General features: G+C 40.0%; 2 protein-coding genes across 2 annotated transcripts; one reads left to right on the top strand and one right to left on the bottom strand.

The window, feature by feature from the left end:
- Positions 1-416: 416 nt before the first annotated feature.
- MOCS3 (molybdenum cofactor synthesis 3) lies at positions 417-1,914 on the bottom strand. Its single transcript, XM_060772104.2, has one exon. It carries the CDS (start codon positions 1,836-1,838, stop codon positions 561-563), a length of 1,278 nt encoding a protein of 425 aa, XP_060628087.2. The 5' UTR covers positions 1,839-1,914; the 3' UTR covers positions 417-560.
- DPM1 (dolichyl-phosphate mannosyltransferase subunit 1, catalytic) lies at positions 1,910-21,793 on the top strand. Its single transcript, XM_060772106.2, has 9 exons — positions 1,910-2,050; positions 6,584-6,683; positions 11,688-11,721; positions 13,070-13,146; positions 13,237-13,262; positions 14,851-14,946; positions 16,564-16,632; positions 16,954-17,068; positions 21,473-21,793. The coding sequence occupies exons 1-9, from the start codon at positions 1,947-1,949 to the stop codon at positions 21,575-21,577; spliced, it is 726 nt and encodes a 241-aa protein (XP_060628089.2). The 5' UTR covers positions 1,910-1,946; the 3' UTR covers positions 21,578-21,793.
- The last annotated feature ends 1,325 nt before the right edge of the window (positions 21,794-23,118 follow it).

Below are 23,118 nucleotides of genomic sequence, written 5' to 3'. Positions count from 1 at the left end.
ACTTTTGTACCTTGTAGGGGATGGAAGGATAAAATCCCACATGTTCTGCTTTAAATTGGAAAATAAGGCAGTGTGTACTCAGATAACACAGTTCAAAGCTGATATTGTGGGATTTTCTGCCTTGATATTATGAGTTATATGGCTGTGTAGAAGGGCCCTAAGTCAATCATTGACTAAATGTTGAAAGGCTGTTGTGACAATACTATCTGAGAAATTGGGAGTGTGCTGCAGTTGAATCACTAAATTCAGTACTACAAGGCATATTTAAAGATGTATATAGAATGTGATATATAGCTTGGGTCACTGTTTGAGATAAATATTCTTACACTTTTATAGTTCTAAAAATCAAGATGTAAACTCATCATCTTGCTATGAAAACAAATGTTTTTCTAGAACCACGTGTCACTTCAAGAAACTTAAGTGCACACACAAATTTGGATTTTTAATTTAAATTTGATTTCTTTTCCAATATAAACAAATCTCTTACACACTGATTTCTCAGGAGATTAATGATCAAACAAGCTCTAAATTAAGATCACGTTACTCCTATTAACGGAGCATTAATACTGAGGAAACTCTGGGTCAATTTTGTTAGCCCAAGCCATGAGTCCTCCTTTGATATCCTTAACAGAGATTGTGCCTAGTCCATCACAAGACAACCCTTGTAATAGTCTCACAGCCTTCTGAGAATCGTTTCCTAATTTGCAAACAACATAAACTGGGAAAGACAAGCCATTATTAGTCCTCTGCTTGGCCTCACTAATGGTCTGGCACAGAGTCTTCAAGCAATCTTCATCTTTCCCTTCTAGTTTACTTAAGGGTACATTAAAGGAGTGCGAAAGGTGGCATATTTCCACTTCCACAGACGGTCGGACGTCGACCAGCACATGAAGAGCTTGGCTGTCGAGTATGTCTTTATACTCTTCAACAGAGATGCGCTCGTCACCATTCAAGAGATGTAACGTGCGACACTTGTCTGTCGCTGAAGACCCACAGAAGGCTTCATAGTCCTGGAGGGTTGTCACGGAGGGGCGCTCGCTACATACAGCACAATCCGGATTCCTGGGCCTTAATTTAATGTGCCGAAACCGTCCTTCAAGGGCGTCAAAGAGCAGCATTGAGCGGTTGAAAGAAGTGCCCATCCCCGAGGCAATCTTGATCACCTCCAATGCCTGGAGGGACCCCAGAATGCCGGGAACGACCCCCAAGACACCACCATCTGCACAATTGGTGATCGTCTCCGGTGGAGGTGGCTTGGGGAAAAGGCAGCGATAGCACGGCCCTCCTTCATGATTGTAGACCACGAGTTGCCCCTCCATTTTCAAGGCACTGGCGGACACCAAAGGCTTCCCCGCCAACACGCAGGCGTCGTTGACTAAGTAGCGGGTGGCTACGTTGTCGGAGCAGTCGGCTACGATGTCGTAGGCCTCAACCAGCCTCGCAGCATTGGCAGAGCTGAGGGCCAACGTGTAGGCCTCACACTCCACTGAGGAGTTCAGTTCCTTCAAGGCAGAGGCTGCAGACTCGGCTTTGGAGAGGCCCAGGCGGCTCTCCCGGTGCAGGACCTGCCTGTGGAGGTTGCTCAGCTCAACCACGTCGTGGTCCACCAGGCCCAAGCGGCCCACTCCGGCTGCGGCCAAGTACTGGGCCAGGGGGCAACCCAGGCCTCCACAGCCCACCACCAGGACAGAGCAGGCGGAGAGGCCGAGCTGGCCGCGCATGCGCAGCTCCGGCAAAACCAGCTGGCGCGAGTAGCGCTGGATGTCCACGCGGCTCAGCCTCGGCGCCTCCGTCTCCTTGGCAACACTCGAACCTTGAGCGCGTCCTCCTTCCGCCATGTTGGGCCTCTTCTCCCTTCACGGACAGACAGGCCGCGCTCACGACCAGCTCCCAACAGCTCGCGAGGAGGAAGCCCCGCCTCTTCCGCTTCCGCCTTCGCCGCCATCATGGCGGCCTCCAGGGAGAAGTACTCTGTGCTGCTGCCCACCTACAACGAGCGCCAGAACTTGCCGCTGATCGTGTGGCTGCTGGTGAGGAGCTTCGAGCAAAGGTGAACGCAGGGAAAAGGCGGCGCGCCATTCCTTGATTTGTTTCTCCGCCACCCTACACGAATGCCGCCAAACCCTGTCGGCAGGGCCTCGTTGTTGTGTTCTTGCCTTCCAGTCGTTATAGGAATCCCGCCTGCTTCCTGTCTTCTGAAGCTGAGAGAGTGTGACTTGCCCAGGACCACCAACAGCGCTTCCCTGGCTAGGCCCTGATCGCCCAGGGTGCATCCACACTGTAGAACTAATGCAGTTTGACGCCACTTGATCTGCTGCGGCTCAGTGGTGTGGAATATTGGCAACTATAATGGGATGAGGTGTTAGTACTCTTTGGCAGAGAAGGATGAAGACCTTGGGAAACTACAGCTCCCACGACAGTTCAAGTGGGGTCAAACTGCATTACTTCTGCAGTGTGAATGACCCCCCCCCCTAATCTTCTGACTTGGTGTAATGTTGAGACTATTCTACTTCTCATAGGGCTGCTTCCTATAGACTGGTTCAGGCCTGGGCAAACTTCGGCCCTCCAGGTGTTTTGAACTTCAACTCCCACAATTCCTAACAGCCTCAGGCCATTTCCTTTTCGCGGCTACTAATCATAGAATCAAAGAGTTGGAAGAGACCTCATGGGCCATCCAGTCCAACCCCCTGCCAAGAAGCAGGAATATTGCATTCAAATCACCCCTGACAGATGGCCATCCAGCCTCTGTTTAAAAGCTTCCAAAGAAGGAGCTTCCACCACACTCCGGGGCAGAGAGTTCCACTGCTGAACGGCTCTCACAGTCAGGAAGTTCTTCCTCGTGTTCAGATGGAATCTCCTCTCTTGTAGTTTGAAGCCATTGTTCCGCGTCCTAGTCTCCAAGGAAGCAGAAAACAAGCTTGCTCCCTCCTCCCTGTGGCTTCCTCTCACATATTTATACATGGCTATTATGTCCCCTCTCAGCCTTCTCTTCTTCAGGCTAAACATACCCAGTTCCTTAAGCCGCTCCGCATAGGGCTTGTTCTCCAGACCCTTGATCATTTTAGTCGCTCTCCTCTGGACACATTCCAGCTTGTCAATATCTCTCTTGAATTGTGGTGCCCAGAATTGGACACAATATTCCAGGTGTGTTCCAACCAAAGCAGAATAGAGGGGTAGCATTACTTCCCTAGATCTAGACACTATGCTCCTATTGAAGCAGGCCAAAATCCCATTTCTAACAGAACAAAGCAAACAAACAGACAGAATACAAAATGTGTGAGTTTGGTAGTTGGTTAAATGTCCTTTGACCAGTATCTGGCCACTTGGAGTGCCTCTGGTGCTGCCGCAAGAAGGTCCTCCATTGTGCATGTGGCAAGGCTCAGGGTGCATTGCAGCAGGTGGTCAGTGGTTTGCTGCTCTCCGCACTCGCATGTCGAGGATTCCACTTCCATTTCTGAAGGTTAGCTCTGCATCGTGGTGCCAGAGCGCAGTCTGTTCAGTGCCTTCCAAGTCGCCCAGTCTTCTGTGTGCCCAAGAGGGAGTCTCTCATCTGGTATCAGCCATTGGTTGAGGTTCTGGGTTTGAGCCTGCCACTTTTGGACTCTCGCTTGCTGATGTGTTCGAGCGAGTGTCTCTGTAGATCTTAGAAAACTATTTCTAGATTTAAGTCGTTGACGTGCTGGTTGATACCCAAACGGGATGAGCTGGAGATGTCTCTGCCTTGGTCCTTTCACTATTGGCTGCTACTTCCCGGCGGATGTCAGGTGGTGCAATACCCGCTAAGCAGTGTAATTTCTCCAGTGGTGTAGGGCACAGACACCCCATGATAATGCGGCATGTCTCATTAAGAGCCACATCCACTGTTTTAGTGTGGTGAGATGTATTCCACACTGGGCATGCATACTCAGCAGCAGAGTAGCACAGCGCAAGGGCAGATGTCTTCACTGTATCTGGTTGTGATCCCCAGGTTGTGCCAGTCAGCTTTCGTATGATATTGTTTCTAGCACCCACTTTTTGCTTGATGTTCAGGCAGTGCTTCTTGTAGGTCAGAGCACGGTCCAGAGTGACTCCCGGGTATTTGGGTGCGCTGCAATGCTCCAGTGGGATTCCTTCCCAGGTGATCTTCAGAGCTCGGGATGCTTCTCTGTTCTTGAGATGAAACGCACATGTCTGTGTTTTGGATGGGTTGGGGATCAGCTGGTTTTCCCTGTAATTTTCTTCTGAGGCTGAGAGAGCGTGACTTGCCCAGGACCACCAGCAGAACTTCCGTGGCTGGGCCCTGATTGCCCAGGGTGCATCCACACTGTAGAACTAATGCAGTTTGACGCCACTTGATCTGCTGCGGCTCAGTGATGTGGAATATTGGCAACTATAATGGGATGAGGTGTTAGTACTCTTTGGCAGAGAAGGATGAAGACCTTGGGAAACTGCAGCTCCCACGACAGTTCAAGTGGGGTCAAACTGCATTAATTCTGCAGTGTGAATGACCCCCCCCCCCTTAATCTTCTGAGTTGGTGTAATGTTGAGACTATTCTACTTCTCATAGGGCTGCTTCCTATAGACTGGTTCAGGCCTGGGCAAACTTCAGCCCTCCAGGTGTTTTGAACTTCAACTCCCACAATTCCTAACAGCCTCAGGCCATTTCCTTTTCGCGGCTGAGGGGAAAAGGAAAGGGCCTGAGGCTGTAAGGAATTGTGGGAGTTGAAGTTTGCCCAGGCCTAGACTGGTTCCTATCTTTTGCTCCATTAATCTGGAATTACAGCTGTGTTGATAATAATAATAATAATAATAATAATAATAATAACACTTTATTTGTACCCCGCTACCATCTTCCCAAGGGACTCGGTGCGGCTTACATGAGGCCGAGCCCAAACACAACAAAACAAGCAATAATCACAACAATACAAGCAATTAAAATAAAACATAAACATATAACATTATCAATGAGACAACATACAATTAAAACTATGGAAAGGCCAAATGTAGAATTAAAATTGGAAATAGTGCTGAACAGTTTCCACATGAAGCTGCCCCTTTCCCTGTTTTCCTTTTTTGACAGTTGTTCAACCAGGTCTTTAATGTAAAAAAGGGTAGGGCTTTTTAAAATAATGTTTTATTTATATTTTTAACATTTTGCTTGTGAAAATATTTTTAAAAGTTTTATGAGGTGGGTTTAATTGCTTTTAAATTTTGTTGTGAATGTTTTTAATTTACTGGAAGCTCCTTTGTGGCCCATTAAAGGAGAAAGGCAGGATATAAAAGAAATGATGTCAAATGATTGAACGTGTTCCTTCATTTCTATAAGGCATTACAGCATTCCACCCATAGAGGGAGGTGGTTGATTTTTAAAATAAAATAAACACTTTCTACCAAAGTGGCTCAGGGATGTGGGATAATATAGCTGTGTGAAATTATCTTGTGTATGAAGTCTAATTAAAGTTTGTGTTGGGGTAGCATACTTTTCAGGGATCAGCTGTTTCTTGATTTCAGTATTGGTGTGCAGCCCTTAAATCACATTTTCAGACCAGTTTACAACAAAATCTGAAGATTATTTTATCAAACTGTTGTGCCCTCATGGAACACTTTTTCCTGATAAACCTGTGAGTGTAGAGATGGTCTTTTAAAATATAGAGTTAAGTTTACAGTACAGATCTGTATATGTTTATTCAGAATCCAATGCCATTCTCCATAACATGATTTTTTTTCCCCTAGGTAAATGTATTCAGGATTGTAAACTCGGTCTTCTTTTTCTTTAATTTAAATCAAATACTTTTTTTTTTAAAGATGATCCAGTTCAAATGTATGGGCAGGTTATGTTCAGTGTGTTCATCTAGTTAAAAAAATTAAATCGTTACATTCTTAGGAGAAGTGTTGCATGACTTTTCTTAAGTGTTTCTCATTGCAGTTGCAGACTCTTTGTTTTGTTAATGTGCAGACTTTGAGTGTGTTGCTAGGCACAAACAGTTGGCAATCAAACATTCATTTTGTGTACCCAGCTGCAAGCTTTTTAGTGGCTATGATTGAGCGCCAATATCTGATCTGACAGCATAATATTGTCTCAGAAAAACCTACAAAATCCATGGGTGGCTATAAATTAGCAGACATCTTGATGTAACAGACAATTTTGTGAGCCATCTCAAAGATTCTTCACAGAGTCATTTTCAAATGTCTTTAGAATGGGGATAGAAGCTTAAGAGCATTTAGATGAATTTATATATGTATTCCTCGTTTACCTTAAAAGTTGCAATCTCTAATACATAAAACTGTCATTTTAATTACAATAATGATGATACTTTTTTAAAATAAATAATCCACTATATGCTAGTAATAGAAATGAGACTGTTAAACAGGAACATCATAGTTTTAAACCTTGGGAATGGAAATGAAAGTGATTGACTCCAAGGTTTCTCAAACAATCTGGAATATAAAATAACAAGTTATTTGATTGTTCTACAATGTATGACAATTGTAGAAGCATTAGTAACTGCTTGTAGTGTTTGATTATCATTGGATGAGTTAATCCTTCATACTCTGGTAGAGCTTTTGAAACGATTAATAAAATAATTCCCTTTTTCTTCCTCAGTGGAAATGAATTTGAAATTATTATCATCGATGACGGAAGCCCAGATGGAACCCAGGAAGTTGCTGAGCAGTTGATAAAGATTTATGGATCAGATAAAATTGTAAGTCATGTTTGTTTTGGTTGCTATACTTTTGCAACACAACATATTTGAACTAATTGTTGAACTAGATTGAGAATGAGGGAACACTGTCTTAAGAAAACTCGTTTTATACTCCATCCTTTTAATCACAGAGATACAAATCCATAAATAAAAATATTAGGCCTGTTTGATCAAGAAAAAATTTGTTTCTAAATTCGATTCTTAATTGGGGTGTTTTTTTGTTTCGATATTAAAAATATTTACAAAACTTACCAAAAAAATGTTTTGTTATTTACGAATTTTCGTTAATATTTACAAAACATTTTAGAAAAAAAAATTTTCTTGATCAAACAGGCTAAGTGTGAATGTTGCAGTAATGGTCACCTTGATTAGCATTGAATGGCTTTCTCCCACCCTGGACATTCCATAGTATTAGAGATGATATATAACTCACCATTTGCCTAGTTTCCAACAGACCTCTGAGGATGCCTGCCATAGATGTGGGCAAAATGTCAGGAGAGAATGCTTCTGGAACATGGTCATATACAGCCCTGAAAAGTCACACAAGCCGGATGGCGCGCGGAGGCCGCTTGTGAGCGCGCGCGCGCGCCATCCAATGGGCTCCGGCTCCTGCGCCCCCCCTCCTCCTCCTCCTCCTCCCATCTGGGAGGAGGAGGAGGAGGAGGAAGAGGAGGAGGAGGGGGGCGCAGAAGCCGGAGCCCATTGGATGGCGCGCGCGCTTACAAGCGGCCTCCGCGCGCCATCCGGCTCCGGTTCCTGCGCCCCCCCCTCCTCCTCCTCCTCCTCCCAGCTGGAACCGGAGCCGCATGGCGCGCGGAGGCCGCTTGTAAGCGCGCGCGCCATCCAATGGGCTCCGGCTTCTGCGCCCCCCTCCTCCTCCTCCTCCTCCTCCTCCTCCTCCTCCTCCCAGCTGGGAGGAGGAGGAGGAGGAGGGGGGGCGCAGGAACCGGAGCCGGATGGCGCGCGGAGGCCGCTTGTAAGCGCGCGCGCCATCCAATGGGCTCCGGCTTCTGCGCCCCCCTCCTCTTCCTCCTCCTCCTCCTCCTCCCAGATGGGAGGAGGAGGAGGAGGGGGGGGCGCAGGAGCCGGAGCCCATTGGATGGCGCGCGCACGCTCACAAGCGGCCTCCGCGCGCCATCCGGCTTCTGCCACGGTGCACTGCTGGGGTTCTTGGGAGCGCCGGATTGGCTCCCAGGCTCCAGCACTGCAGCACCACTCAGCAGCAGCCTCCATGCCATTAACGACACGAGCTGAAGCTCGTAAAATACATGGGGCTGCTGCTTCGATATTTTTAAACCCTTCCGGGTTTAAAAATATGTTTTGATATCGCGTCGGATATTCAAAAAATAACGATTAAAAAACGAAAAACGAATTAACGAAACAAAACCGACAGGCCTAAAAAATATGCTATGACTTCGAAATACATGAGGGATAGGTTTCCAAACTTACCACAGAGACAGCAAACCAGAAATAGCAGGGCCTATTGAAATGAATGCCTTCCTCCAGGAATTAGCATAGAGTTTTTCAGGTAAACCTAGAAAATTTCCTAGGTTCTCCAGGAGGGCCACAATGGTAACTTCTGGTGGCAGCATAATGAAGAATCTCCTCAAAAACCTAGAAAATTTCCATAACAGACATAATTTGTTGGATGCAGGTAAGTGGAACTGAAGGAATTTATTTTATTTACTCTATTTGTATCCCGCTTTTCTCTACTCCAAAGGGGACTCAAGTCAGCTTTACATATGGCAACTATTCAATGCCTTTGAACAGAAAAACAGTTAAAATACATAAGTTAAAGATTTAGTATTAAAATAACCAGTGAATGCACATTGAAAACATGAAACATTACAATCACTTGTTTTATATGTTCTCTATTTGGTTCCAGCTTTGATCTCTTTCAAAAGTTATGTTTCATCATAGGCCTCACAAAATGTTCTAGTAGTATTGTCGAAGGCTTTCATGGCTTGAATCACTGGGTTGTTGTAGGTTTTTCGGGCTATATGGCCATGTTCTAGAAGTATTCTCTCCTGACGTTTCACCTGCATCTATGGCAAGCATCCTCAGAGGTAGTGAGCTCTGACCTCACTACCTCTGAGGATGCTTGCCATAGATGCAGGCAAAACATCAGGAGAGAATACCTCTAGAACATGGCCATATAGCCCGAAAAACCTGCAACAACCCTGTTCTAGTAGTGTCCATCTAGGAGGGAAATGGCAAGCAGAACTTTTACTCAGCTTAAATTTCCATGGAGGAAAAAATAAGCAATATTCCAGAGTAAATTACTTTATGTTTGCATCTTGTCTGCTAATCTAATGTTGCTTAGATGTATTGAAAGCCATGTGAGTAAAATGATCACTCTAGAAGTGGAGAAAACATTCATCAAATTGAGCAGTACCTATCTGGATTTGATTTATGGCAAGGTTTAGACAGGCATAATATGTTACGTAATAGAGGAGACCTGTCTTCATGTGATTATGTTGTAAGACATCCAAATCAAATTTATAAGATACTCTGGTTCCACTGCCTATGCTGCTGAAAGAAGTGTGACATAAGAGGTGGAGATCATGTGGCCCTCCAGATGATGTGCTACAGTTTCCCTGAATCTTAGGCAGGATAGCTGGTGATGAAGAACACTAGAAATTGCAGTTCAGTAACATATATGATTGATGGGATATGCTGAGTCAGTGACATACACGTGGCTTTCATTTTTGAGATAACACACTATTTGGAATGCAAATCATCACAAATGTTGTGTGGATAGAAGCCAATACGAAGTGCATATGGTGTATTTTGCCCATGAAGAGTGGGCCTGAAAAACACCACAGAAGAAGATAGTCAGAAGGAACTGTGACACAACCATTTATGTTATTAGCCGTTCTGAGTCCCATATTAGGAGATGAGGTGGGACATAAATACAGTTGTTATTATTATTATTGTTGTTGTTGTTGTTGAAAAATTGTGAACCCTTCCTGTAAAACTATGTATTTTTGTAAGAGACGTATTTTTAAATCCATATTGTTGTAAACCTTTACAACATATAAAGTACACCTCCTGTCTTCATGAGGGATATGTTCCTGAACTCAGCATGAATACAGGAATGCATGGATAATTAGTGAACCATATTGAAATGAACAACTTCCAATGGAAGTTGCCTTAGAGCCTCCCTGGAGAACATCGAAAATTCTCTAGATGTATCTGGAGGACCTAGAAAATACTCATATGCATTTAGGTGAAACCATAGTCATCACTCCCAGAAGTATGAGTGGTTCTATTGTACACCTGTGTACCTCACAGAAATGCATTACAGTTAACTGTGCAAGATTAAAAAATCTTGTGAAGGAAAACAGTTGTGGAATAACTTCCCTCGGGGGAATATGAGTAAGTAAGATAAATTTGGTGGTAGGCTTTAAAATGATATTGGCATTACCAGATGCATAGAAATGAGGATATTTGTATACCTTGTAATTGCCATCATAGTATTATAATGCTTTCATTGAAATTCTTCCTTTCACACATAAGGCACATACACTTTGTTGCATGTGGAAAACATTCATCCTGGCAGATAAGGATTCATTGATTCCATCAAGAGTTGGAATCTGGCCTGCTGTAGGTTCCCCAAGAGGCCCTTAACCTTGTCAAAACTCTGGCCTCCTATCACAGATAATGGAGGTGATTCCCTTGTGCTTGTAAATGCATTCCTGCTGTTATCTGCAATCTGTGACCCCTTCCCTGCAATCTTGTGATTGTTGGAGCTGGCTGGAATTCAGGCAGCTTTTGCAAGTTTAGCAGACAACATATTGCTCTCTTGTCTTCTATCACTAAGTAGAGAAAGGAGGGAATGCAAACTTGTCTTTCAGGTAGAAAGTCCTGTGAATGCAGGCTGAAAATAGTTCATTCTTCTGCTTGGGATGGGAATGAGCGAGCAATGTCCCGTTCCTGGTCAAGGCACAGAAAGGAAAATAATGTGATTATATTATTTCCCATGATCATTTTATGTGGTTTAATTTGACCCATAGCTTCAACAGTAACTAACTCTTTTCTTCTCAATTTGGTCTACATCATAGAATCATAGAATCAAAGAGTTGGAAGAGACCTCATGGGCCATCCAGTTCAACCCCCTGCCAAGAAGCAGGAATATTGCGTTCAAATCACCCCTGACAGATGACCATCCAGCCTCTGTTCAAAAGCTTCCAAAGAAGGAGCCTCCACCACACTCCGGGGCAGAGAGTTCCACTGCTGAACGGCTCTCACAGTCAGGAAGTTCTTCCTCATGTTCAGATGGAATCTCCTTTCTTGTAGTTTGAAGCCATTGTTCCGCGTCCTAGTCTCCAGGGAAGCAGAAAACAAGCTTGCTCCCTCCTCCATGTGGCTTCCTCTCACATATTTATACATGGCTATCATATCCCCTCTCAGCCTTCTCTTCTTCAGGCTAAACATGCCCAGTTCCTTAGGCCGCTCCTCATAGGGCTTGTTCTCCAGACAAGATGCAGTCTCTGGTCCCTACCTTCATGACCCCCAAATTCTGCAACCAGTCTCCCAAGGTCCTCTGAACTCCATGAGGAGGGGAAAGAATTGGTCAATAACCCACTGCACAAATGCCTACTCTGGCCTCCTTCCTTGTATTCCACAATTATTTTTATTTAAATTAGTCTCTATGTAGTTCAACTGTGAATCTTACTGTGTGATTATGGGTGCAGCCCAGTTACTCTCTCTTGCAAAAAAAAGATCAGCAGAATAGAGAGCATCTGAGTTTGCCTTTCCCTTCCCCACCTGCTCTATAATTGCAGGACCTTTTGGAACATTGGAGAGGGCATGTGATGAAGGGAGAAGACCAAGTTTAATTTCATTAATAGATATTTATTTTTACAATGTTGGATTTTGCTGAAATCCTGTTGGAGAGAAGAAAAAAATGTGATAAAGAGGAAATGTTAAAGAAATGCATGATTTCTGTTTTCAGGCTTTTTAACACATGTACCTGTTATTTTGTCTTCATATATTTTACAGCTTTTAAGACCCAGAGCAAAGAAACTTGGATTGGGTATGTGCTTGTTTGTTTATTATTTGTGTAATATTTGATAACTTACTTTCAATCAAATTCCCAAGTGATTTACATTTTTAAGAACACCCATACACTTAATTGTAGATTTTAGTCTGATTCTAGCTAGTTGTCTACGATCCCCATAGCCACATGGGATATGTTCCCAGGCACTGTTCACCCTCATGGATATACGATACCATGCATGATAGAAAATGCTAGACTCAAACTGGAGGATCTAAGGAGGCCCACAAATAATGTGGGGGGAAGCAGAATATTTTTTTAGAACATGAGTAGGTGAAACTGTGGGTATTGAATCCATGTTTAAACACTTTGTACTGTATTTGCATTTGGGGAGCTTAGAAAAACATAATTATTTATATATTCTCAAGAGACATTATTTTTCAGCTGGGTGTTTCAGTATTATTCACTAAAATATATTTTTCCCATAAAAATTAACAATATTTGTATTCTTTGGGGAATAATTCTTATATTAGATAATGTAGGTGCCATAATGTGTCAATAATGTAAAGGGGTAGGCAGTTCCTAAATAGGTTTTTGTTTTTTTGTTGTTGTTTTTTTGCAGAACAACTCCTGTGTAATAGGGGAGTTATATAATTGGAATGATTTAACTGTTTTTGGAAGAAACATTCAAGGCCTGCTTATTTTATTCTTGCCAGGATAATACAAAGCATTCAGGGATTGGAAGGTGTGGAACAGAGAGGCCCTTTTTTCTCCTACACTAATTCCTGTAGGTTGAAGACCTTCCACATTTTAAACTCAATACATCTTTTTTTCTCTATCTAATGGGGAATTAATGATGCAGGGGACTTACACCATTGCAACAAGGAGACCTCTGACAGCAGGCCCTCTTGAAGATTTTCTCTCTCTGCAGAGAGGGAGTTTTATAAAAATCCTAAGAGAGTCAGAAACCCTCCCAAGGGCCATAGCATTATACTCTGAAATTATAATTATGACATTAAATGCTTGAAATCCAGTTTCCATTTAGAATTGAAACTATTAAGGAAGAAGTGAATAGATGACAAGAGTAATGTTTAATTAGCTAAAGAAGTAAGAAAATGTCTGTTAATAGCATGTATATAATTGAAGTATAGATTTTTAACTGGTGTTTTGTCTTTGTAGTCTAGATATTACAAATTTTATTCTGTTAAATGACTTCTTTTGAGATAAAAATTTGAAACATCTCAGCATAAAAAAGGCTCGTGGAAATATTGGAGTATTGTACTTTTTCTCCTAAGAGAGCAGGACCTTAAATAGATTTCTGACAAACACAATATTATGTGGTTCTGAATATGAATGACCGAAATAATTTTTGTATTGTTGACATCAGGGACTGCTTACATTCATGGGATGAAGCATGCTACAGGAAACTTCATAATTATAATGGATGCTGACCTCTCACATCATGTAAGTTTGTCCTGTGTGTGTGTTTCACAAAGTTTATTTTACTGGTTTTTTCCCCTTTTTGGCTTCTTATACCTCTCTTTTGCATTGCAGCCAAAATTCATTCCAGAGTTTATCAGGTGGGTACATTCGCTGGTCTCTGTGCATAGTCTGGCTGTTTTTTTTATTTATCTTTTTGCCATTTGGTTGTATAGGATACCTTAAATACCAGATTTATTTGTAGCCAGAGAGTGCATTCTGAAAGCAGTCGAAAACCTATGATATATTTTAGGCAGGACGAAACCTTTAACCTATGTTTAAATATGTTTAACTTTAGTCAGTATATTGAACTCACTTGGAACCACAGCTTTATCTATTTATATAAACTTCTGACCTAGTTTATTAACAGAGATTAAATCTTCATTAGTTTTCAAAGGTGTTGCTATGTTAGTCTTTTGCAACAAAGCAAACAATTAAGATTTTGGCACCTGAATGATACTTACATCTTTGTAAACTGATTTACGATTGCGAGAAAGTGAATAATGATGTTGACCAATGTTCATATTCTTGAGGAGGAAAGTAGAGACAGAGCTATGTGGCAGGATTCTTTGTGTAAGTATAGACACCAGCATATTTGTTGTACTACTGGTCCTGTTGTAGAATGGATGCTGTAGTGCTATAGATTCTGCAACGTGACATTGTGTGAGATGCCCAATACACTTCATCACAATTCACTACAATATTTGTGTAGCAACTGAAATGTACATGATGCAACTGAGATGTACATGATTGAATTTCCAGTAGGTGACAAAAAGGTGTGTTTCTAAATAAAAATTATTGAAATACGATTTTGAAAAAAGTCCATGGTCTATGAAACAAATGGGACTTACAGAGAATGAAAACAAAAATGAAGTGTGAGAGTGAAGTGGATTTCCATTAGCCAGTTAAGGAACAATTAAACAGGTATACATTTTTTGGAAACCAACTTAAATATGTAAAGAGAGACAAAGCAATAAAAAGGGTCACATTTAAAAGATTTCAAGATTGTTATTGTTATAAATTTTAAAATGTGTATTACAGTAAAGACATGCAAATTAATTATAAAAATAAAGACACATTAGAAAATTGTGAATATAATAAGCGTTGAAAAAATAACATGAAGTAATAATCTATAACTCCATGAGACAAGGTTAAAGTTAACAATAAGATATAATGAATAGGTATAAAACTTAAGTGTGTTAAAATGCTAACAAAGATTTCTATTACATTAAAAAAATGTATGTTTAAACTAATGCAATTTTCAGGAGGGGTATTGTCAGTGTTTATAATGTTTGAGTGAAAACAGCATGTAGTTTAAATGGCATATGTCAGAAATGTTCCAGTAGTTAATGAGTTAATGTAATAGAGGGGTGGAAAATGGCTAGAAGGTCAGTTATGCAGTTTCCTGTACCAACTGGGGGGAAAGGACAATGTGCTTCGTTCTTTGCCATGATATAATTGAGTATGGACGTGTTTCAAGATGAAAATATATATAGTTCTTATAAATAAAAGTAAAAGAACCACTTTTGTTGAAAGCTGAATTTATAAAATCCATTTGAACTATTTATCTTCATGCTTTCAAAACGAGGTTGAAAACACTGCAATAAAGACAGCTGATTTATGATCGATTTATCTCAATTACCTGACAGAATACATTATAGCATGAGCTCTAATTCTGTTTTTCTATAGAACACAAAAAGAAGGCAATTTTGACATTGTGTCTGGAACTCGATATAAAGGAAATGGAGGTGTTCACGGATGGGATTTGAAAAGAAAATTAATCAGGTCAGTAGGTGTGTCACTTAGAGCTGGCTCTCTGTCAAATCTTCAGCATCAAAACTTTGTATGATGGATGAGACATCTCAAGAAATTAAATGAGTAGCAGCTCCCGTGATGAGTTGCAAGATACAAACTTTGGGTTAGGAAGACCTTTCACTTTAGCTTTCTGCCTCCATTCTGAAATACCACATTGGTTCAATTGCCAAGTTCTTTAGGCCTTCTTCAGAAATCCCCTGGAAATTATTCTAAGGAAATTATTTTATGTGACTCTTCATTTAAAAAAATCAGAAAATAGTTTTAAAGTAGGTAACCAAATTCAAATCCTGAGACAATATTTCCAATTTGGGAGATTTTTTAAGGGGGAAATTATATTGTTCCCATATTTGTAACCCAGTAATAGCAAAACATACACTGAGTGAAATTACTGATTTTGATGTATTTTGTATGTGTCCCCTGTGGATTTCATATTGGGAAAACCAGGAATTTCCACAGACTTTTGGAAGTATGATCCTTTTGAAGATTAACTTGCATTCACACTATTTGGAATAATAATAACCTTTTGGAAAGACATGACCTTGTTAGAGATCGTAAACTTTTTGTAAAGTATGATCTTCCTGAGAAGAATTAAAAACTTGCTTGAGTCAATCTTCTCCTTAGTGGTAAATATCCACTAGTATTCATGCAAGACAATTTAGACTTCTCAAGTGTTAGATTGATATACCTAGTTATCTCTTAACTGTTAGGAACAAAGATAGGACAATGCACAAAATATATAGCAGATCTTCAGAAGTGTTATTTCAGTTGCCCAAAAAACATCTACTCCCTTAAAATATATTGGTTTTAAATCATGCTCTCAGGAGACCAAAAATGAGTAGTCTTTATTAAAAGTTAACATAGTTGATCTACAAACTTTGTGTATTTAACATGCAGGTACATTGCTTATTAGTTTCATATTAACTGAATTATACTTAACTGTACTATATTGTATTATACTTCTGTTGCAAACAGACTCCTATATCAGCTGAACATCTTGCCGCAGCATACTGACTATACTCTTGTTCTAATGGACATCAACTGACTTCACTCACTTCTAAATCAAATTGACTTCTGTGCTCAAACTGATTTAACTGACTCCAACTGACTTCTGATTCAAACACATTCTAAAATGGAGTCACATTCTGAACATTCTAAGATCAGGGTCACATAGTCTGTAGTCCCACCCACAACCTCTAACAACAAAGAGTTAAGGAAAAAACTGCATGTCAATGTATACATACAATATAGTCAGCAATCTCAATTATATCAATTACAAATAATTAGTATAGGAAGCTTGCAGAAGGTTGCTATTTCCAACATTCCATACCTAATGTGTCAATATTCCCTTGTTTCTTCCCCTCCGCCCATTGGCAAGGATTAGATTATTCCTTGGTTTTGTAAACCTCCTAGCTGTATTAGATGGTATTAAAATTATTATCTTTTATTTTTTTGTTCTTATGCTGAGAAACCAAATTTCTCTGTTATTATAACTATTTCTCTTACAATGAACTTAAACCTTAAAAACAGAAAGTGTGTTTTCAAGTTTAGATTTTAATGTTAATTAAAATTCCCTACTTTCCTTTCCAGTCGAGGCGCCAACTTCCTAACTCAAATTCTACTACAGCCAGGTGCATCTGATTTAACAGGAAGCTTCAGGTATGTTGGTTTTGAAGTATCATGTAATTCCCCCAATTTGAGCAAGAATGGATCAAGTTAACGGTCAATTTGAGACTCATATGAGAAAGATAACAGGGAGCTGTACTGCCTAGATGTGAAATTTGGTATTGAACATGGCATTTGAAATGTTTTTTTAACAATTAACAATATTTCCCACTTTCTTCTCTTAATGAGAGTCAGAGTAGTTTAATGGGTTTCAAAGTGGTGTTAAACATTCTGTAGAGACAGTTTAGGCATAATTCACAAATGTGTGTGACTGAAAAGTTATGAAGGTTTAATTTTAGTATACTTACCTTGCAGATTGTATAGAAAAGAGGTTTTACAAAAACTGATGGAGAAATGTGTTTCAAAAGGATACGTTTTTCAGATGGAAATGATTGTCCGAGCCAGACAACTTGGCTACTCCATTGGAGAGGTATGGTGATTTTTTAAAAAATAGAAGCAGAACATCTTCAGTTCATTCTTCATGTTACATGTTTACCTGATTACTGCTAGTGACATAAGGTGAAAATGCTTAGGAAGTATACTTTCTTGTCAAGGCCATTATTCTTAGTGGCTGTACAGTAGGCCCTTGCATTATGCAAATAATACATTTCAAGACCCTTTGCATACCGTGATTCTTGGCATAATCTGATATCCTATATTTTTTACTTGAATGATGTTTTGGGATTCTGGTTAGAGCATACATTAAAATCACTCTAGGGCAGGGGTCCTCAAACTAAGGCCTGGGGGCCGGATGCGGCCCTCCAAGGTCATTTACCCGGCCCTCACTCAGGGTCAACCTAAGTCTATAACGACTCAAAAGCACACAACAACAACAACGACAACAATCCTATCTCATCAGCCAAAAGCAGACCCACACTTCCCATTGAAATACTAATAAATTTATATTTGTTAAGATTGTTCTTCATTTTAATTATTGTATTGTATTTTTTTAAAAAAAAATTGCACTATAAATAAGATATGTGCAGTGTGCATAGGAATTCATTCATGTTTTTTTCAAATTATAATCCGGCCCTCCAACAGTTTGAGGGACTGTGATGTGGCCCTCTATTTAAAAAGTTTGAGGACCCATGCTCTAGGGGATCTAGAAACTGCCTAGAGGAATGTTTTCTGAATGACTCCAATATGATTCTGTGGTCAGCTTCCACTAAAATGTCTGGCAGACGTTGCCCATAGAATTGTGCTGGAGGTCTAGGCATTTTTAGGTCCTTCAGAGCAATTCTGTAGAATTAAAATCGCTTTGTGTCTAAATGAAACTGTGTTCAATGAGCTAGAATAAAAAGCAGGACTGCTGTACACTGAATTTTCAATTGTTGGAGACTTGTAAAGCAGTCGTGAGAAATAATACCTCTGGTATCACTTAGAGAAATTGCAGGACAATGAGTCCAGCTGTCAGTGTCCTAAAAATGTGGGCAGATAATGGTCAGTGTTACAGAAAGTGATCATTTAATCTTTACTTATTTGATGTGGGCAGAGGTGAGGCAGCTACCCACATGAGCTCTGCAGATTCACAAAAATGGATAAATTGAATTGGACTGGTACAATAAGCTCTGCTGTCCTCTTTGCAGTTACCGACACTAAATCAAAGGAATTACAGTAACTGTGATCTCTCTTCAACAGTTTTCTTTAACCTAGTAATATGATGTAAGGGAATGTTGTAGCATCTTTAAGACTAACTCAGAAAAGGGTATTTCTAGAACAAGCTTTCATGGAATCCAGTCTACTTCTTTAGTTTCATGGAGTGAAACCTCCCTCTCTCTCTTTCTTTCTCTCTCTCTCTCTCTCTCTCTCTCTCTCTCTCTCTCTCTATATATATATATATATATATATATATATACACACAGACACACACACACACACACCCCAAGGGGGCGGGAAAGGGAATGGAAAATGTGACAGAAGGGAACATTTGTGGGAATAGTGATGAGGGTGTTCAGTCTCAACAACACTCATTCTGTAGGTTGTTTGGGGCTTCCAAAATATTACAAAGGGAGCTGGAAAGAGAACATTTGAATTAGGTTGGTGGTAATTTGAGCAGAGATAATTTCTTGACACATTACACATATTAAGGAAACCAGTGTTTGTAGCGGTTTGAGACTTGAACTCTAAGACCCCTTTTACATTGTCAGATAATCCAGTTTATCAAAACAGATAATCCACATAATCTGATTTGAACTGGATTATCCTAGTCTACACTGTCATATAATCATGTTCAAAGCAGATAATGTGGATTTTACATGGCAGTGTAGAAGGGGCCTAAGACCCCAAGGTTCAAATCCCTGCTTAGCCACGGAAATCCACTGGATGACCATGGGCAAGTCATATTCTTTCAGCCTCAGATAAAGGTAACAGCAACTGCTCTCTAATCGTTCTTGCCAAGAAAAGCTCATGATAAATCCACCATATGTCACAAGCTAGTTTTAAAATATGCTGTGGTATCCCATTTACTAAGTAGGATTCTCCTGTCTAGTTTATTGGAACACTTTTCTGGTTATGCACCCACATCAATGCACAAGACCAAGAATTTCTGCCACTGTTCATATGCTTACCTGTTCATCTTGGCTTCTGTGTAAAAAATATCTCTCAGCTACTCTTTATTGTTGAGAATGAATTTGTGATCCCTCACCATACCCACAATTTGTATTTCTATTACATTCCACTCCCCTCCTACTCTTTGGTATTTCTGTCTTTTATTTCAAAGGCTTCACTACATGCATTTGATGGAATGAACTGAAGCCTGTGAAACTTGTTCTAGAAGTTTATTTTTCTCAGTTAGACTCAGAAGTGTTACACAATTCTTTATATCATTTTAGAATCATAGAATAATAGTTGGAAGAGACCTTGTGGGCCATCTAGTCCAACCCCCTGCCAAAAAGCAGGAAAATCACATTATAGAATTATAGTGTTGGAAGAGACCTCGAACAGACTAAGATGGCTATATTTTTTAATGTTTCTAATAATCATTTAGATTTGGATAGTTGAGTATCATACTCTTCTGGTTCTAGAAACCTTTCATTTCATGCAGTCTTGGATAAAATAATTAGTGAAATCTTGATATTCTTAAATATTAAAAAATATAATAATAACCTTTTCTAAACAGCAGCAGGTTGTGGATCCTTTTGCTGATGGAGCATCTTGATACTCTGTCATAAATGTTTTCTTAAACTGTTAGTTGAGAAATGACTTCCACAGGGAACTTTTACAAAACTAATACATTTTTCAATCCTGGCACAAGTAATATATGGGCTACTTTTTATATAGGGAATAATCTCCTTAGGGTGCTTTAACAGTGCCTTTCCTGTCTTTATGCTGTATTGGTTGAAAGGCAACAGAAGATATATTAGAAGATCTACTTTGTGCTTACCACTGTAAAAGAAACTTGCGTAAAGATTCTATAACAGTGGTTTGGCATAGATACATGGGTGTGGGATATGTCTTTTTCCATTTCTGCTTGCCAATTGATTTCTGGTTGATTATGCCAACAGACAATGTCTAGCCAGATTTTATGTGGATTCCACAGTTTGAGACTTATAGTCTTACTGGAATGTCAAAGTTCCTATTTTACTGTATTGAAAAACTGATTAGAAACTCTACAAATCATTGTTTACTACACATAATCAACATTTAGTGAAGTTGGAACCATGCAATACTATGTTTAAAATGAAAAGAAAAGTTGTGTTAAGTTTAGTATTTATTATCTTTTATTTAACCTTTTCAATGCTACCTTCTTCTGAACAGTTTTTATATTAGCCAAGAGTCTTTGAACACAGGTACTCAATGTTTCCCAGCCTATTCACAAATATGGTGTACTTTAAATACCCTCATTCCCAGTCAACATGAATAATTTCTTTGTTTTTAAAAAGTTAGTATATTTTAGTCATGTTTTAATCTATGGCACAAAGCTGAAATAATAGAATGTTAGGTTTGGAAGGTGCCACAGTAGTAGTCATCTTCTCCAATCCCCTGACAGGCAACTGATACACAGCTAAGGCCTTCTTGAAATATGCTCAGCCATCCTCTATTTAAAAAGGTAAACTTAATACATACAGGGTGAGGCAGCAGAACTTCCTTTTTAAAATGCGCGCCATTCAGTTGGTGAAGACGCAGCGGAGCGCTAGTGGTCTCGTTCAAGAGGCGGGAGTATAAAGTTTTGTCCTGACACAGTTCAGTTGTCATCATGCGTTGGAACAGTGAGGAGCGTGCTTTTGCCATTGAAGCCACTTTTTGAGCGGATTTGGAGTGACTGGCCCGCTCTCCAGATTTGTCCTCTAGTGTTTTTTTTATGGGGTTGTTTGAAATCCCGTGTTTATGTGTACCGTCCAAGGACCCTACAAGATTTGAAGACCAACATCCAGGAAGAAATTGCCAACATAACGCCTGCTATGCTGGCAAGAGTCATGACAAACGCCAGAAATGGGTTTACTCAATGTATGGAGAATGGGGGACGTCACCTATCTAATTTGATCTTCAAAACTATGTAAAACAAAACTTTAGGTATGTGCCTACATTATATAAAAAAAAATTGATTCATACAATGGGTTTTATTAAGTTTTGAAAAAAGGAAGTTTTGCTGCCTCATCCTGTACAATAGCTTCTTGAAGACTCATTAGCTAATATGACTGTAGTCTAGTCTCCTTGACCATAATCACAGTGTTCAATGGATAGAGCTACCATAGGTTCTGCCAAAGTGTTTAAGCTTATCTATGTGATATTTAAAGTAATATCAAACTTTGAATTGATGTTTCTATGTACTTTTATTACAACCAGAAGTTATTTCTATAAATGGAATGATTTTGTGACTTGTTTCCTCCAATAGGTTCCTATATCATTTGTGGACCGAGTCTATGGAGAATCTAAATTGGGAGGCAATGAAATAGTTTCCTTTCTAAAGGGACTTCTGACTTTGTTTGCAACTACATAGTGGAGATATTTTCCCTACATTCCATATAACATTAAATTGGATTGAAGAATTTATTTTTGTACTTTGTTAAGCTTCCCTGTGACTATAAAAACCAAACCATTGCTGATTTCTGATTTGAAGAAAAACACAGACAATACATGCAACTATGGACTTATTTATTAACTGTGATCACTAAGTAGTATGGGCTCTAAAAATAATAAATTCACACATACCCCAGTTTGATGGTGTTCGTTTTTTCTTCATGGGAGAAGTGATGTATTGACTACTACAAACTGGGTGCATACCATTTTACATACAGGCACTGTATACCAGTGGTTCTCAACCATCCTAGTGCCACAACCTCTTAATACAGTTTCTCATGTTGTGACCCCCAACCATAATATTATTTTCGTTGCTACTTCATAACTGTAATTTTGCTACTGTTATTAATCATAATGTAAATATCTGATATGCAGGATGTATTTTCATTCATTGGATTAAATTTGGTACAAATGTCCGATACACCAAAATTTGAATATTGGTGAGGTTGGTTGGGGGTGTGTGTTGATTTTGTCATTTGGGAGTTGTAGTTGCTGGGATTTATAGTTAACTTACAATCAAAGAGCATTCTGAACTCCACCAATGATGGAATTGAACCAAACTTGGCACACAGAATTCCCATGGCCAACAGAAAATACTGGAAAAGTTTGGTGGACACTGAGCTTGAATTTTTGGAGTTGTAGTTCACCTACATCCAGAGAGCACTGTGGACTCAAACAATAATGGATCTGAATCAAACTTAGTACAAATACTCTATATATGCCCAAATGTGAACACTGATTTGGGGAAAATAAATTTTGACATTTGGGTTGCTGGGATTTATAGTTCACCTACAATCAGAGAGCATTCTGAACCCCACCAACAATAGAATTGGGCCGAACTTCCCAGACAGAACTGCCACAGGTTTAACGTAAACCTTACTGGAGGTCATATATGAGAAGTTGCTGATTATACTGTATCTTGTTTCTCTGGCCAGAATCCAAAGGTAAATATCTGCTGGATCTGACATCTTCTGTGAAAACTAGTGATTCTCCTCCTTTCTGTAATTCTCTGCACATTCTAAAACTCTGGGAAGGTTTCCACAGGAGATTTGGGCACCATAAAGGACTACAGTGGGCAGAAAAGGGGGGGGGGACTTCCAATTTCATTGGATTATATATCAAAAATGTGTCATTGGACTTTGACGGATCTGTTACTGTATGCCTTCAGGTCATTTCCAACTTGTGGCAACTCAGAGGTGAATCTATAATGGAGTTTTCTTGACATGATTTCTTCAGAGGTGATTTGCCATTGCCTTCCTCTGAGTTGGGATGCAAACCCAGGTGGGTTTCCATGGCTGAGTGAGCATACCAAGAGACCTAATCCAACTCTTAAACCATTACTTCATGCCAGGTCCTCCTTGGCCTACATTTATTGTTGTGAAATGACATCTGGTGGAAATTCCTAGCCCCTGTCTGCTGCAATCTAATGGTTTTTATAGTATTTTTAACTGTTTCTCATCC

Source organism: Anolis sagrei, chromosome 4 (genome assembly GCF_037176765.1).
Source record: "Anolis sagrei isolate rAnoSag1 chromosome 4, rAnoSag1.mat, whole genome shotgun sequence".
Lineage (NCBI taxonomy): Eukaryota > Metazoa > Chordata > Lepidosauria > Squamata > Dactyloidae > Anolis > Anolis sagrei.
Note: the sequence above shows the minus strand (reverse complement) of the source record. Positions and strands in the feature narration are given on the sequence as shown.

Excerpts from the sequence above, each read along its gene's own strand:
- MOCS3 (XM_060772104.2), bottom strand. The coding sequence starts at position 1,838 with ATGGCGGAAGGAGGACGCGCTCAAGGTTCGAGTGTTGCCAAGGAGACG.
- DPM1 (XM_060772106.2), top strand. The coding sequence starts at position 1,947 with ATGGCGGCCTCCAGGGAGAAGTACTCTGTGCTGCTGCCCACCTACAAC. Across the intron at positions 6,684-11,687 it reads TTTATGGATCAGATAAAATT|CTTTTAAGACCCAGAGCAAA; the intron begins GTAAGTCATGTT and ends TATATTTTACAG. Across the intron at positions 17,069-21,472 it reads TTGGCTACTCCATTGGAGAG|GTTCCTATATCATTTGTGGA; the intron begins GTATGGTGATTT and ends TTCCTCCAATAG.